The sequence below is a fragment of the Microsporum canis genome, genomic scaffold (genome assembly GCF_000151145.1).
Source record: "Microsporum canis CBS 113480 supercont1.4 genomic scaffold, whole genome shotgun sequence".
NCBI lineage: Eukaryota > Fungi > Ascomycota > Eurotiomycetes > Onygenales > Arthrodermataceae > Microsporum > Microsporum canis.
This window is the reverse complement of record NW_003299166.1, coordinates 87,379-102,215: the sequence shown is the minus strand read 5'-3', so window position 1 is coordinate 102,215 and position 14,837 is coordinate 87,379. Positions and strand designations below refer to the sequence as shown.

The 14,837-nt window shown below is 47.3% G+C and overlaps 3 protein-coding genes across 3 annotated transcripts; all 3 read right to left on the bottom strand.

The window, feature by feature from the left end:
• Window positions 1-112: 112 nt before the first annotated feature.
• MCYG_04009 (HET domain-containing protein) lies at window positions 113-2,178 on the bottom strand (the record flags this gene model as incomplete). The annotated part of the gene is made up of 4 exons (XM_002846226.1): window positions 113-229; window positions 279-434; window positions 503-1,987; window positions 2,116-2,178. The coding sequence occupies 4 exons, from the start codon at window positions 2,176-2,178 to the stop codon at window positions 113-115; spliced, it is 1,821 nt and encodes a 606-aa protein (XP_002846272.1).
• A 5,032-nt stretch (window positions 2,179-7,210) lies between these two features.
• MCYG_04008 (uncharacterized protein) lies at window positions 7,211-8,103 on the bottom strand (the record flags this gene model as incomplete). Its single annotated transcript, XM_002846225.1, has 2 exons — window positions 7,211-7,950; window positions 8,022-8,103. 2 exons carry the CDS (start codon window positions 8,101-8,103, stop codon window positions 7,211-7,213), a joined length of 822 nt encoding a protein of 273 aa, XP_002846271.1.
• Window positions 8,104-10,974: 2,871 nt separating this feature from the next.
• On the bottom strand, window positions 10,975-13,624 carry MCYG_04007 (conserved hypothetical protein; the record flags this gene model as incomplete). The annotated part of the gene is made up of 7 exons (XM_002846224.1): window positions 10,975-11,100; window positions 11,134-11,235; window positions 11,449-11,751; window positions 11,816-12,080; window positions 12,142-12,556; window positions 12,608-13,257; window positions 13,458-13,624. 7 exons carry the CDS (start codon window positions 13,622-13,624, stop codon window positions 10,975-10,977), a joined length of 2,028 nt encoding a protein of 675 aa, XP_002846270.1.
• Window positions 13,625-14,837: the final 1,213 nt, after the last annotated feature.

Below are 14,837 nucleotides of genomic sequence, written 5' to 3'. Positions count from 1 at the left end.
ACTGGTCGCAATATAACAGCATGATTTTGAAAGAGGAGGACCAATAATTTATAATATTCAAATGATAGATGATAGATGCTGCGGGGATTGGTATTGCTTAGTTACGGCTTTTCTATCTGCTTGAATTCGTGTCCTGGGTGAATCCTGGTAGAGTCCGAAAAGCAGTAGCGGCAGAGATCAAAGTCATTGCAAGTAGAGCACTTGTAGCGGATCCCATATACCTTCTGCGCTGTATATTAGAACAGGTACGAGGCAGAGAGAGCAGCTGGCATACTTACCTGAGAGCAGTTGTCGCACTTTACACGGGGGTGGTAAACTGGTTTCTCCGCCTTGAATCCGTGTTGGGGATGAGTTTTGTCTGCTGTTGCATGACAGTCCTCACAGTAGTCGAACCCAGAGCACTCACGGCACTGGTATAGTGTCCCGAATATAGTCTAAAAGAATATCAGGTCAATATTTGTGTCTTTCGCAATATTTTTCTTTTCAGTGGAAGATAACTTACAAGGCTGCAACCGTCACAGACGCGATCTCGATGCCAAACTGCTTCCTCATCATAGTCGGCGATATACACCACCCATATTTCTTTACCCTTCACAATCTCCTTCAATATTAAGATGCGGTGGAAGTCGTCAATATTCAGTCCAGTCTGCTTGTTGCCAACATACACACCGTCTAGTCGACCATTCATCCAGTCAGTTGCCATTATGCCCTTGAAAGTGTCTCGATGCGGCGAACCGAACGTCTTTGGCGAGTAATATTGCCCACCAAACTGACATACAGGATTGAACATGGAGTCGAACCCCAACTTCAGATTGGTCACACGGCCCTCCTCAAGCTGATATCGTATAACTACCGCCGTTCCGCTCTCCCCCTTGGGAATTGTGAAAACGAGTTCCTCCTTGTTCCACTTGTTCCACGCGGTCACATCGAAAGTGGCATCCGGAGAAGAGCTTGGTTTTGGCATGCGCCGAATCCAGAATCCATACTCGCGTTGTGTGGGCTGCAGCGAGCCGCGGATATTCTGTCTCACGTAGATGTTCCGGTATTCGCTTTGGCGGCTGGTGGAAAATCGAGGAAGGTCGACACCTTCGAGCATGGCCCTTGCATATTGATTCTTTTCTGGGAGGTCAGAAAGATATATACCAACACGACTATTTTCAACTCCCTCCGTTTCACAGTCGAGCGCAGCAAGGTACACGCCTAGAGACCATTCGACCATCGGCAGCTCGATGGAAAGCCCCATGTTTGTAAGGGAGTATGGACTGTCATTCCACTTCACGGCAGACGGGATCAGACGGCCACTGTCGATGAATGCAGCAGGGGATTTCGCAAACAAGCCACGGTAATTTGGGTCGGAGCTCTTCCAGGCAAACAGTGTGTGATCGTCTGACTGCTTCATAATTTCCTCCTGAAGCCGCAAGAAGGCTTTCTCCCCTTCGCCATATAGCATTGGCATGTTGATGTCAAATATACCGAGCAAGCTGTAGGCCATATCCTCTACTTTGGCCGTCGTTCTGCGCGCAGCCCAAGACATTCGTTGAGCAATGGAAAAAGACTGGAGATCCAACATGCCCGTGAGGACATCACGATGGATGCCCGTGATGTTGTAGATGGCCTCTTTCAAGTCGACCTTTGTCCCAAGTCTCTCCCATGCGCCGTTGAAGAATTCCACAGTAGCAGGCGCAATAAGCTCCTGCAGCGTCCACCCTCTCGTAAACCAGGCGCTGTTATAAAAGCTCGAACCGTCTGTCACTGAGTCTTCCTCCACGTCGAATAAGTAGGCATAACACACCTCAGCTCTGCGGTACCATTGGTACATTGAATTCAGAGCTTCAGAGAGCTCTGCGCTGCTTGTCTTATCAATACAACATGTATCAACCCAAATGTAATCGAAGCCATCCAGCAAAGCTTGCGCGCAGCTCGCCGTAAGTTTCTTGTAGCCGTGCATCTTGGGGCCGTTGCCAGCTTTCAGGTCCTGGAGGGAGACCTCTTCTTCTCTCCATCAGTGGGAAAGGATGGCATAGCTGGGGGTCGCGGTATCGTCGAAAAACTCTTCCACAGTAATGGTTTTGGTATTAAGGAGACGCATCGTTGGCCTGGTCAACGGAGAAACACAGAATACTGAAGAGAAGAAAAGCGAAGATAGATTCCTGGACTGCGGCTCGTATATATATTCATCTTTTCGCTTCACGATCTTTTTTTTTTCCACAAATAATCGCTCGTATTTTGTATCAGAGTTGTTCTCAGCACTCGTACAGAATAAAGAGCCGGCAACTTTATCCTGGTATATTTAGGTATAGAAGGTGTAAGTTAGCGCAGGTTATAACTTGCCCACCATATAACCCGGTTACAACTGCCTGCCGTACGCCTGCGCCCCCCCATATAACCGGGTTATATGGCCGCTTGGCGAGCAGCAAGTTATGCCTCAGGTTAATTTTAGTACGAGCAAGCTCATCCAATCAATCAACGTACATGTAATCATTATATAAGGCCTGGCCTGCTTAGTTTCATCGAGCTCTTCTTGTACATGCTCCCTGCCCATCCATCATTGCACTGCAAGATGCAGGCTGAGGGCGTACATTGAAGCTCGACTACTCGTCCCAGGCACCACGGAGAGGTGCAGGCCATGCCCAGGGTGCCGTACACAGGGCCCGTACGGCTGGGATGGGTGCAGTAGGGCAAAAGCCCCAAATCCAAATGGAACGCAGTCACTCAGTCCAAAGATATCAATGAAATCATGTCCTTACCCATTTAAAGAAGCACAATGGCCCTGCTGGCCGAAGACCCATCTCCTCCTCCAGTTATTCTGGCCCTTGGCCGTCGTACCGGCCCATCGCCCGTTAGGTCAATGACCTGGCGGCCATCCCCAGAGTCATCGTCCAGGACTATGACCTCCGTACGTGCCTGCTGTATCTCGTCCCGTACGGAGCAGTGGGAGGCACGATCGCGCCACTTGCAGTTACCACATGCTCCGCCAAAGTGGCCGGGGAACCGGACGCACTCTGTGAAAGGCCTGAGACCTGTACGTCCCCGACAGTCGGTACAGGCATGCACCTCAGGCCTCCCTCTGGATTGGACCAGCAGGCCGTTAATGTACGAGGCCCGATGCGATAGTATTTGCCGTGCATCTATGCTGTACGGCACATAGCGCACATGGAGTCCCGGGAGGGACAATACCGCACGGCCCAAGTCATTGTGGACGTACGGGGCAAGCTCCTGGCCACCGACCCTGAGGATACCAGGCGTGTCCGTCATCCGGGCGATCTGGCGGTCGTACAGCACAAGGGCCCTATATCCATGTCAGTATACCCGTGCCGTGCATTGTACAGTATTAGATAGGGATAGGGGCAGAGCAGGGTGGGGGAGGGTGCTAGATATATAACTTACATCCCGTCCCCAGCAGTGTTGTTGTTAAAAGGCCTATTATCCCATCCTTTATTAGTATATCCTTACTAATATATGCTATATTATGGACGGATAGATAGGATATTATAGATAATAGGCCGTACTTACATCTCAAAAGAGGAAGAAGAAGAGGAGAGAAAGAGTATAGGGGTACTAATTGATTGGAATCTATCCTATACCCACCTAGTTAGTATACTATGGCCTATGGCTGTACAAATAGTATTTATTCCCCCCTATCCCTCTCTATATCTATGCCTGCTGCATCGTACAGAGGGCAGAGGGCAGATAAGAGGGAGGGGGGAGGGGGAGGGCATAACATACCTGATATTCTATTCTGTACACATATTCCCAGGCCGGATATCAGTACAAGGACTCCCAGACGTGGCCCAGATGGCAGGATAGGCTGCAGCTCGGCTCTGGACGATGAAACGAGTACAGAGAGGATAGAATAGTGTCCAAAAGGGATGACTTACCGGACGTGTACGTGGAATAGGCTGAGGAGGAGAAGGAAGAGAAGGAGAAAAGAGGGAGGAGGTGAGGCCAAAGCTGATATCAACGTGTAGCGAGAGCGTGTACAGCCTAACCCGATTAGGAAGCCTTTCTTCTAGTGACAACGTACAAGCAACACCTTAATATATAGAGTATAAGTATAAGAAAAGAGTATTTTTTTATTACTACCTACATCTATCAAGGCCAGAGGCCAATCCTATTTAAAAATATATATCGGTAAGGAACAGAGTAGCGTACACCAATCCATATTCTATATTCTATATTAGATGTCCTATACTAACTCCCTTAGGCCAGCTTCCTTATCTCCTTGAGGTGCTTGACCAAGGCATTTAATGAGAAGCCATGCTTTACCCGTACCGTCTCCAGCTCCTCAATAACAACGGACAGGCTCTTCTTCTGTACGCGCTGCCTCCGTACGATCTCATCAACTACTACCTTCCTGCGGGAGAACATTATGCTCTCCCCAGGACGGTGGCGGCGCCATCTAGGCCCATATGCCTCCTCCATGCTCTGTACCGACGGCCGGCCACCAAGGCCCTCAGCCCACTCTCGCCAGAGATCCATAACGGTTCCAATCGTACGGGATTGAGAGAAGCCCATAGAAAGGGGCGGGGGGCCAGTATAGGGAGCGGCTGCTGCAGCAGAGGAAGAGGGGGGGTGAGGGGAGCAGGAAGGGGACAAGGAAGGATGGGGAATGGCTCCATGCATACACCTAGGAGTAGCATATGGAGTGGAGGCGGCAGTGGCGGTGGCAGTGGCCGCAGCGGACAGAGGCGAGCCTGGAGCATTGGCTCGTACGGTGAAAGACACTGTACCGTCCACTATATCCTTGATATTCCTATCAATTGTCTGTAGGAATCCAACATTCCGCTCCTCTGATACCTTGAGAGTCTGCACAATGGACTGCTCAATGGTCTGCAGCCGCGTGGCAATGGCAGGAACCGTACGGCGAAGCTGGACATCCTGCGGCTCCTCCACATCTATCAGGGAGTCTCGTACAAGCTGGGAGAAGCAGAGGTAGTCATCCCGTGCAAAGAGGGAGTGGCTCCATATTGGATGGCCGGGGAACTCCTGCATAAATAGAACAGAGTCCTGCAGAATGACTGTACGAAGATAGTCAAGCAGATAGAGGAACCCCTGCGAGGCAAGATCCCCGTGGTCCACCTTCCCACTATCGAACCTCACTGACTCTGGAGGCAGCTGTACGTCCTCAGAGCCAGAGCCGGTGTACGAGGCCTGCCAGAGCAGCCACTCATCGACCCAAGGCCAGAGTGCCTGCTTGAGGGATGCAGGCGGCTCAATCTTTGTACGCGGCAGATAGTACGCCCCTGTTTCTACCGGCTGGAAGCCTGCCATTGCACGTACGAACTTCCTGGGAATATTAGTAAGATAGGAAGTTGTAAGAGAGTCAGAATTCCACCGTCCAGCCCTTCGAATCTGGCCCTCATTTACTCCTGCCAACTCAGCAAACTTGGCCCCCTGGGACCGTCCAGCATGGGTCTTCTTCTTTATCCCAAGGCCGATCCCCTTGTACACACGGTTCGACCACTGCAGCTGGGTCTCGTACGCAATTGGCTTAACATTACTCTGGCCCTTGATGACAAGAAGGTCGTACCAGAGCTCCCGGCGCTGGAAGTTGGGTGGTGTCTCCCCCATAATATTCCAGCGCATAAAGAAGTAGAAGCCAATACTGGCCATCGTACAGAGAAGGGGGTTCTTATGCCGTATAGCAGTGCCGTACTCGCGGCGGCCATCCTGGTTCGTCTTGCCATTATCTATAAGTACAACCATGGCATGGCAGGGAGTTGGGCCCTCATTATCCAGAGTCAGGGTAAAGAGGTCGGCCATTTGAGCCTTACGCCGTACCTCACCACGGAGGAGAAGGGTATGAGCAAGGAGAAGGTCGGCCGCCGTACGGAGGAACGGCTCCAGCTGGCCAGAAACGTTGTACCCAGAGGACCAGCAGAATCGGATGAGCCGTACGAATTCAGCAGAGGTATATCCATCCTGAAGGGAGTTGAGGCCACGGTCCTCGTACTGCTCCCTCTTCCTCTTTGACTCCTGCTGCCTGCGTGTACGAATCAGGCCCTTTACCAGTGCACCCCTGGGGGATGCATGGGTATTTGTCCTCATGCTGACCTGTACGCCCCAGAGGTCCACCAGAGCGGCAATGTACGCCTTGATCGATGCCTCTGATAGCGTCTATTTAACGGACTCCCCCTCTATATTCGTACGGCTCTTCTTATATCGAGATGGCCTGATTTCTCTATACATAACCTCCTCCTGCAAGAACATATTTAGTTTCGGCTCGGACACAATCTCTCCGTCCGCAAATCCAACCCTTTGGCACCATGCCTATTGGGATTGGAATCGATCGATATACCGTACAGTCAGCCTGTAGACATGCGGCAGTGGGATATAAGGATATGTATATATCAGCCTGATAGGGAGCCAGGCCGGGGGGATAAGAGACGGGAGATAGTAGTAAGAAAGGGGAGTACGTACTCTCCACTCCTCCTGCCGGGCACTGTACGCGATCTGCGTATTCTTAGGCCGGTTCTTTTGGGTATATAGGAGCGTACGCTCCTGGTTCTCGAACAGGGCAACGTTGATATTGGACTGCCGGTCCAGGGCACTCATGCTGCCGTCTGCACGGTCCATTCTGGACGAGGAAAGGGGGTAATATAAAGGTCGGAAATAGGGTGTACGGTATATAGTAAGGTAAATACCTATCTGTTCACTTATTTGGCCGCATTAGCCCATTGTATGTACGAAATATACAGGGGTGCAGGGGGGGGAGTAGAGAGAGCAGAGCAGAGCAGAGCAGAGCTGGGCTGAGAGGCCTGAGTGGCGGTAATACGCAATAAAGCTATAACTGCTTACATAATCGGTTACACTGCGGCTTGGCATAACGTACGTAGTAACCCGGGTTATAACACCACCCGGACCCCCCCCCATATAACCACTAGGCGTTGAGGTCATGTGACCGTGTTGAGGGTCACGTGCGCGAGAGTAAAAAAGGGGGAGTCTGGTGATGGCATCTCCAGACAGGCCTTGCTGCCTCGTCGATTACGGAGCGCGCAGTGACCCGAGAAAGGAATAGGGGTCCAACCCCTTACATATATATATTCCGCTTATTGTAGTTAAAGGGCAGTAGGTATCTAGAAAGCTTAGTTAGTCTAAGCGCCGAAATTGGATCGAAATCCCCCGACCGTAGCTAAGAATATAACTGTCATCAAGAGTAGGTAGATCCTCATTCAAAGATTATACCTGCTGGACTGTCCTTTCTTGGGTTTCAGCTCCTTATGTCTGGGTTCTCTTGCCAGCTTGCAGGTCTCCTGGATGGTATAAGATACCAGCAGTCTTTGAACCAGTGGATCTGGCCACAGAGGCAGGTTGGTGGTGTCTTTTGAGGTCTCCCTTGCAGGGTTGGTGTTGCAAAGGCTAATGCCTGGTCTGTAGAAGGAGCTTTAGCTCTGTAATGCCTCTGAAATAGGAGGGCAAGGTCTCTAAATGTGGTTGTATCTGAGATCTGTAGCTTTACAGCCACAGTAAAGGCCTCATCCATCCTCATGTTGGCTTCCAGGAAGTCTTGCTTTATTAGGAAAGCCTGTATTACCTCCATCTTCTCTAGGTCCTGGCACACCTTCATGCAGTCACCCACCCATCCTACAGGGTCTCTGTTCCTTCCACCTTCCATCAAGTTCCTGTATCTTTTGACTGCCTGGATAGCTCTGTCCTCTTTAGTAGGGCAAAGTCGATCCTGGAGCTTCCTTAACATGCTAATTGGTGTGGAATGGGAAGCAATATCTTCCACAAGGCCTCTATCCACAGAGGAAGGGATCTGGAGTCGAAAAGAACCGAGTTCCTTCATTACTTGCTGATAGATAGCGAACTGCCTTAGGTAGTCACTATACAGCCTTGTCCACCTCTGGTATTCCCTCTCATCCAGGTCAAACTCAGTCACATCCTCTGCAGGGACTGGTTCTGCAGGGGTACCACCCTGGTTACCACCCTCCCTGGCCTGAGAGCATCCTTTGGTGTAGGGCTCTTAGGCATCTCTGGTGTTTTGGCACTCATCCGTAAGTCCACAAACTCCCTTATACCCTGGGCTTGAGCTGTGCCCATCATCATCCCATACCAGACCTCCCAATCCCACACATCCCTGAGCACAATCCTTGTTGTCATCCTTGATGTTGGTTCAGGCCCTGGCTGAGCAGATGTTCTTGCCTATTTCGTTGGCACCGGATCAACTCCTAGTTCTATTGCGAGCGGAAGAGGTCAGCAGAGATCAAAATAACGTGGAAATAGGCTTAATCTCTGCTTGCAAACCGGGGTCATAACTGTCAAAAGGAGGATGATGATATTGAGCTCTATCGAATGTGCGAGGCTTCAGCCAAGCGAAATGTAGCTGACTAATACAAAAATTGACAGTTAATTACATAACGTGACTCACCACTAAATGCCCACCACCACTAAATGCCCAGCCTTTTGTAAATCTCTGCACCCCTCTACCACTTACTCGAAATGCCCATAAAATGGCCAATGAGGCAGCAATTGCTGCTGCGATTGAAGAATTAAAGTCGCAAGAGGTTCCTAATTACTCACAAACTGCAAAAAAGTGGAATATCGATCGAAGAACCCTTGCGCGCCGTTATCAAGGCCAAACAGTGTCCCATTCCGAAGCAGCATCAAAATATCGCAAGACTCTTACAGATAAGCAAGAAGAAGTCCTCCTACAGCATATTAATCGATTAGCGGCAAGAGGCCTATCTCCTACGCCCCAAACTGTTCGAAATCTCGTATACGAGCTTATAAAAGAGCCTGTAGGAGTGAATTGGGTGGCCAGGTTCTGCAAGAGACATGAGGATCGAATACAATGTCTCTATCTTCGTACGATCGATCAAAAGAGGCACATTGCTGATAACTCTGCGCATTTTGAACACTTCTACAAGTCTGCAAGTATTATTTAATAGACGTTTTACTACTAAATATATATATACTAACTTCTTATTTACTTTTAATAGCTTAGAGATATAATCGAGAAATATAATATTACCCCGGACAATATTTACAACTTCGATGAGAAAGGCTTCCTTATTGGGCTTGGACATGCTGTTAAACGTATTATCCCTCTCCAGACTCTTAAAAATCGAAGGATTGGTGCTATTCAAGATAGATCTCGCGAATTTATCTCTCTACTTGCTGCTATTTCTGCGGATAGTAGAAGAATTCCTCCTACACTCATTTATAAGGGTAAAGGAGATCTACAAGACACCTGGCTCGATGATTTTAATCCGGAAGAAGAAACTGCGTACTTTGCAACGTCACCAAATGGCTGGAGCAACGATGACTTTGGTTTAGTCTGGCTTGAGAAGATATTTGATAGGCATACGAAGAGTGGTAGAGGCAGAAGGCTTCTTATCCTGGACGGGCACTCATCTCATATTAATATGAGATTTGTTGACTACGCAGATCGAAATCGTATCCTGCTTGTTGTTTTGCCTCCTCATTCAACTCACCGGTTACAGCCACTAGATATTGGAGTCTTTGGTCCACTTTCTAAGGCATATACGCAGGAAGTTGACCACCTACTCCGTTCTGGCTATAGATATACTTCAATGAAGAAACGCAACTTCTGGAAGTTATTTTATAAGGCATGGTGCAAGGCTCTTATAGAGAAGATTATCAAGTCCGGGTTTGAAGCAACTGGCATTTATCCTCTTACCTCGAAGCAGCTCAAGATATTCGCTAATAACCGGCCAAAAACTCCTCCAGATACTTATCCTACTCAGCCTACTCCTTCTACACCTATTACAGCCAAAAGCCTCCGTCGCGTTGTTAGAAATATAAATCTGCCACAGTCATCCGATTATACTGAAGTATCTCAACTTATTCGCGCCAGTGAGAGGCTTGTTATTGATAGGGAGCTCTTATTACATGAAAATGAGGCTCTTACGAATGCTCTACGGCTTAAACGAACACAAAAGAGGAGAGGTAAAGGCATAGGCTTATTCGATAAGGAATATGCTGGCCAGGCTCAATTTTTTTCCCCTTCGAAGGTACAACAAGCAAGAGATCGAATAGCGGAAGAAGAGGCCAAAAAACAGGACAAAATTGCTCAAGCAGAAGAATTAAAGCTTCAACGTACGATTCAAAAGGACATTAAAGCTCAGGAAGCTGCAGAGAAGAAGGCTCAAAGGCTTGCAAAGCAGCAATTGCAAAAAGAGGCCCGGGAGAAGGCAAAGATAGAGGCTGCTGCTCGGCGCGAACAAGCTACGATTGAACGGCAGCGTAAGGCCGGTGAACAGGAAGCCCAGCGACTGGCTAAGAAGGCCGAAAAGGCCCAAATCAACGCTTCAAGGCCTATTTCACCTTCCCGATTAGGAAATAAGGCAAAATCACCTCGGAAAGCTGCTTTTGTTGATCCTGTTCCTCATGTACCCTTTTTTGTATCCCAACCCAGCACAAGTCGTGCGGGGCGAAATATCAAGCCCAACACTCGTTTATTTTCTTAACCATACTATTTTCTATGTAATTTAGAACTCTACTATCGTTATTTAATAATTTATTTACTTTGTTACTTACGTTGCGTTGAGATATATCGATATTTACAGCTTGATCGAACGAGTTGAGCGTTGAGATTAGGCGGGCATTTAGTGGTGGTGGGCATTTAGTGGTGAGTCACGTTACATATTAAATCATCGCGTCACAAGAAACGAATTAACTCCTATCTCGCCCATTAACCCGCCAAGAATCATCATCGGAGCCTGTTGCCCCATCGGCAATACATAAGATCGGCACGTCAACTAGCATGCTATCGGAGCAGTTGGTTGTGGTGGGGAACGGGCGATTAACTTGTGAATAACGGTGTAGTGGTTCCATTTATACCCCTGTTCGTCTTGCCAATGTCATTATTGAGTAGGAGATGTAGGTTAAAGAGACCATGTGCTTTAGAGAGCCCAGTAGTCGATGTTGTAGCAGTTTTAAGAAAGAATGGACTCCATGTTTTCACATCCTCACTGGCATACCGTAAGCTGTAGCTAGATTTCTTAGCTTCTATGGAGCAGAATCATGATGCAGACGGAGCAGGGTCTTGTGAATAGCAATTAGAACTTCCCACTGTTCATTACTCAGAACTGACCGGTTATTAAGCTGCTTCATCTCGATTTCAATGCACTTCTCCTTCACAACTAGTCCAGTATATATTCCCTATACCTCAACGATAAGCTGGTCTTCTGTGATCTTCCTGGTCTCAGGCTGTAGGAAGAGATTTGGCGAAGTAGGCATACTGAGCTTCCTGTCGCCTTTCTTGGGGAGCTATTGATCGCGGACAAAGGCAGTTTTATAGGTGCAAACAGCAATGATGAACTGTTCAATTTGATATTTCCAATTATTAAAACGGTAGGTCTATGTTTTAGCTAACCATAGGTGCGTTGAACCAGTTTAACTAAGAAATGGGTGTATTTCTTGCTCCCAGTCAAAATCCTCCATCAGACCCAAAAAATCTATGTCGCCAGCATTGTGCCCCACTGCTAAGGCATCTTCGTCTTCTCTAGTGACTTCATGCTCAGGGGCACAAGTGGCTGCTGTGCTAGGTATGAGGACAGCGTCGAGAACCTGTCGAATGAAAACACGCCCTTTCATACACGTATCATAGTCACCTTCTCTATTCGGAAAAAAGGTTTCTATTTGCGCAGCGAAGACGCTGAGTCGCTGAATAATTTCTGAGCGGAGGAGGGATGTTTCTCTCATCGATATGCGTGTGGGTTCTTGTGAGCAGCGGAGTAGCTCTTTTGACAAAACTCCAGCGGCCGGCAAACCGATGTAGCATAGCTAGGGGAGCAGGGGTAAGCAAAATTACAGAAATGTGTTTTCAGTTTTTGTGAGAGCCACTAACATCATATATAGTGAAATGATTAACAGTCCCTGTCTGAGTTTGCTTAGAGACTGTATCCAGGACCAGAGTCAGGATTTGATGTGCAGTATCTGTTAGCGAGTTGGATATGCTTCCCGTGCGTTTTGTGAGTGTCTGATATAGAAGGAAATTCTGATACAGAAACTCGAGATGCAGAGAGGTTGCTAATGGGTTTTTATTGGCTGGCGACCATTGTAGGAAAGGTGGCAGGCTGAGGCGCATTTGGTTAGATTCGTGACGGATCTCTCTGTACGATCAACGAAGGTCAGACTATACGGAAAGCTCGAAGTGAAAAAGTGAAAACTGACTCGACTTTATACTCTAAATTATCCACCTCATGGCTGAAAGAAATCTCTAGAATCATCTCTCGAATGATACTTACAAGCATAGAGACTCGGGGTTTTGCACTTTCGAGGTCTCCACGACTATCCCAGCCATTAGTGTCGAGCCGCTTGATTGCAGCATCCCGAATAGATGCATCACCTAATAGATCCTGCCAGTGAATGTGTAGGGGTGTATGGAAGTGGCAATATTGCCGGCAAATCCGAGGCGGCCGCTTCAGAAAGGTTGCTAGCATTTTATCCATGGAATATGCTGCAATCATTGCTCTCTTGCGGATTTCAGTAAGGAAGAATGGGGCTTGCTCGTCGAGTTCACGACGGTGAAGACCAAGGGCAAATACCAACGTCGTCACGTCTCCTAATCGTTGCCATGTTCTGTGGTCTTCGAGGCTATGAGTTGCAGGCTATGCAGAAGATTATACGGGACACTCACCGGTGGAGCCATGCATCTCTACCATAAAAGAAGTATGCTGCATTGTTGCCCAGCAGAGGGGATCACTAATTGCAGCTACAGTGTTACAAAACTGTAGACACATATCACTAACTGCTACCGCTGTAGCCCGCAGATCTTGTTTGCGTTTCTCCAGCGATTCGTCATCTTGGAGCACTGTGTCATCGAGTTGAATGTGGTAAGTTGCAGTGCCCAGTAAGGCAAAGATGAGTCCAATTGTTTCCCATCTCGGTGCTATGATCGAAACATACTCCGGAAATTCCATTTCTGGGTAGGTCTTTATGGGTGTAGCTGTGTTTCGAAATATGGTTTTTGACCACTCCAATAGATGGGCATGTGTGTTATCAGGCCTTGAACCTCGGATAGCATCATTATAAGAAAATTTCAGCCTTTGTAAAGTCTCGCGTGTAATTTGCGGGCCAAATAGCCATCCCTCAAAGAGAGTGAAACGCCTCTCGAGCACATCTCCATAAAAGGAAAGATTGTCTAGCAACGACAGAATTTGTGCCCCTATTTCTATCCGTCTCTTATCAGATATCGTAGTGATCAAGGCAGATGAGGAGCTAGACGGAAGTCCAAGATCCAGTGAATGCTCGAAAAGTCCATTGTCTTCATTCGTGATTTGGTTCGATCTAAATCCATGACTAGGAACGGAAGGCGTTAAGTATATCCAGTCATAAAGCTGATGGGGCACCGTCGCCTTAGTATGGTTATCCGGGACCACTCTTAAACCCCTTTTTGCCAGTCCACTTGGCTTTTGACTTCTAGTGAGAGGAGCAGGGTGGTAGATACATTGGTCTTCTTGACAACGTGCAATGCATCGACTACACACCGGGGAAGAATGATCACATCGGAGTTTAGATATACGACATGGTTCACATGACGACAATTTCCCGTTACGCCTGGGTGTCGCCATAATTTGAGAATCATAAACGATAAATTCACATTGATGAAAGAAGAAACAGGAAAGCAAAGGGCGGCTAAGTTATCTAGGCACATGACGTACTTCGCTTTACCCCGCTCATTGAACTTGATACTAGCCTGCGCTAAGCATAACTAGCCAATTAAAGTTCACTGAACGCAGCCGAGGGATGTGGCATTCCTACAATCATGAAGGGATTTCAAATGGCTTCTCTGCCTGCTACTTATGATTGAAAAGCATTCAACTGAGCTCTATCGACCAAAAATTTGTAAGTCATTGCCTCAATAGCATTGAGGTTTTATTTATAATTCTTACTATCCACGTGCCTGGTGTAGTAAAAATCGCAACACAAAATATAAGGCTCCTCCAACTGCGTACAAGCAACAGGCAGTAGAAATATTTAGCCTCCTTGAAGACAGCCGCGTATAGCTTGTAGTTAGGAAATCGAAATATACATTTTGCTGCTAGAATAATATCCCGTCAGGATATTCAATGTTTGCCAAGAAGACTGCTATTTTCTAGGCTGGTAGTCGCTGAACGAGACTGAAAAACAAAGAAATTTGCTGGTGTCTATTGAGGTGGTGCAAATGGTGTAAATATATGTCAAATCGGAGCAGCAAAAAGGGGGCATATGATTGGTTAAACGTGTTTTAAGGCGATATAACCGATGTAATTGAATGTATTAGAGAGCTTGCTCGTTGTATGTACATGCAGAGATTTCGAGCTCCAAATAACGTACTCCACCACTAGATGACCATTACCACTAGATGACCACTTAATCAAAAAAATATAAAATAAACTTAAAATATACTAGATAAAAGATAAAAATATAAAAAATATATAATTTTAATTCTAAAATATTCCTTAATAAAGATATAATTTACGGAGCGAAGCGAAGTATATTGTATTCCAAAAAGTGGATATATAGAAGGGGTCAAATGTGCGTATTTGTGGGTCTGCTGTAAATTACGTGATTGGTTGAATTCTGAGCATTTGATTGGATACTTGTAACCTTGCATAAGTAGTGGCTTGGCAGCTTAGTCATCTTACCCCATCAAAATATTTGAATAGTAATGCTGAGTCAGCAACATGTTGAATGGGTGCTGAGTCATCGACATGTTGAATGAATGCTGAGTCATCGGCATGTTGAATGGATGCTTAGTCATCGACATGTTGGATGGGTGCTTAGTCATCGACATGTTGAATCATGCTGAGTCATCGACATGTTGAATCATCGGCATGTTGGATAGGTGCTTAGTCATCGACATGTTGGATGGGTGCTTAGTCATC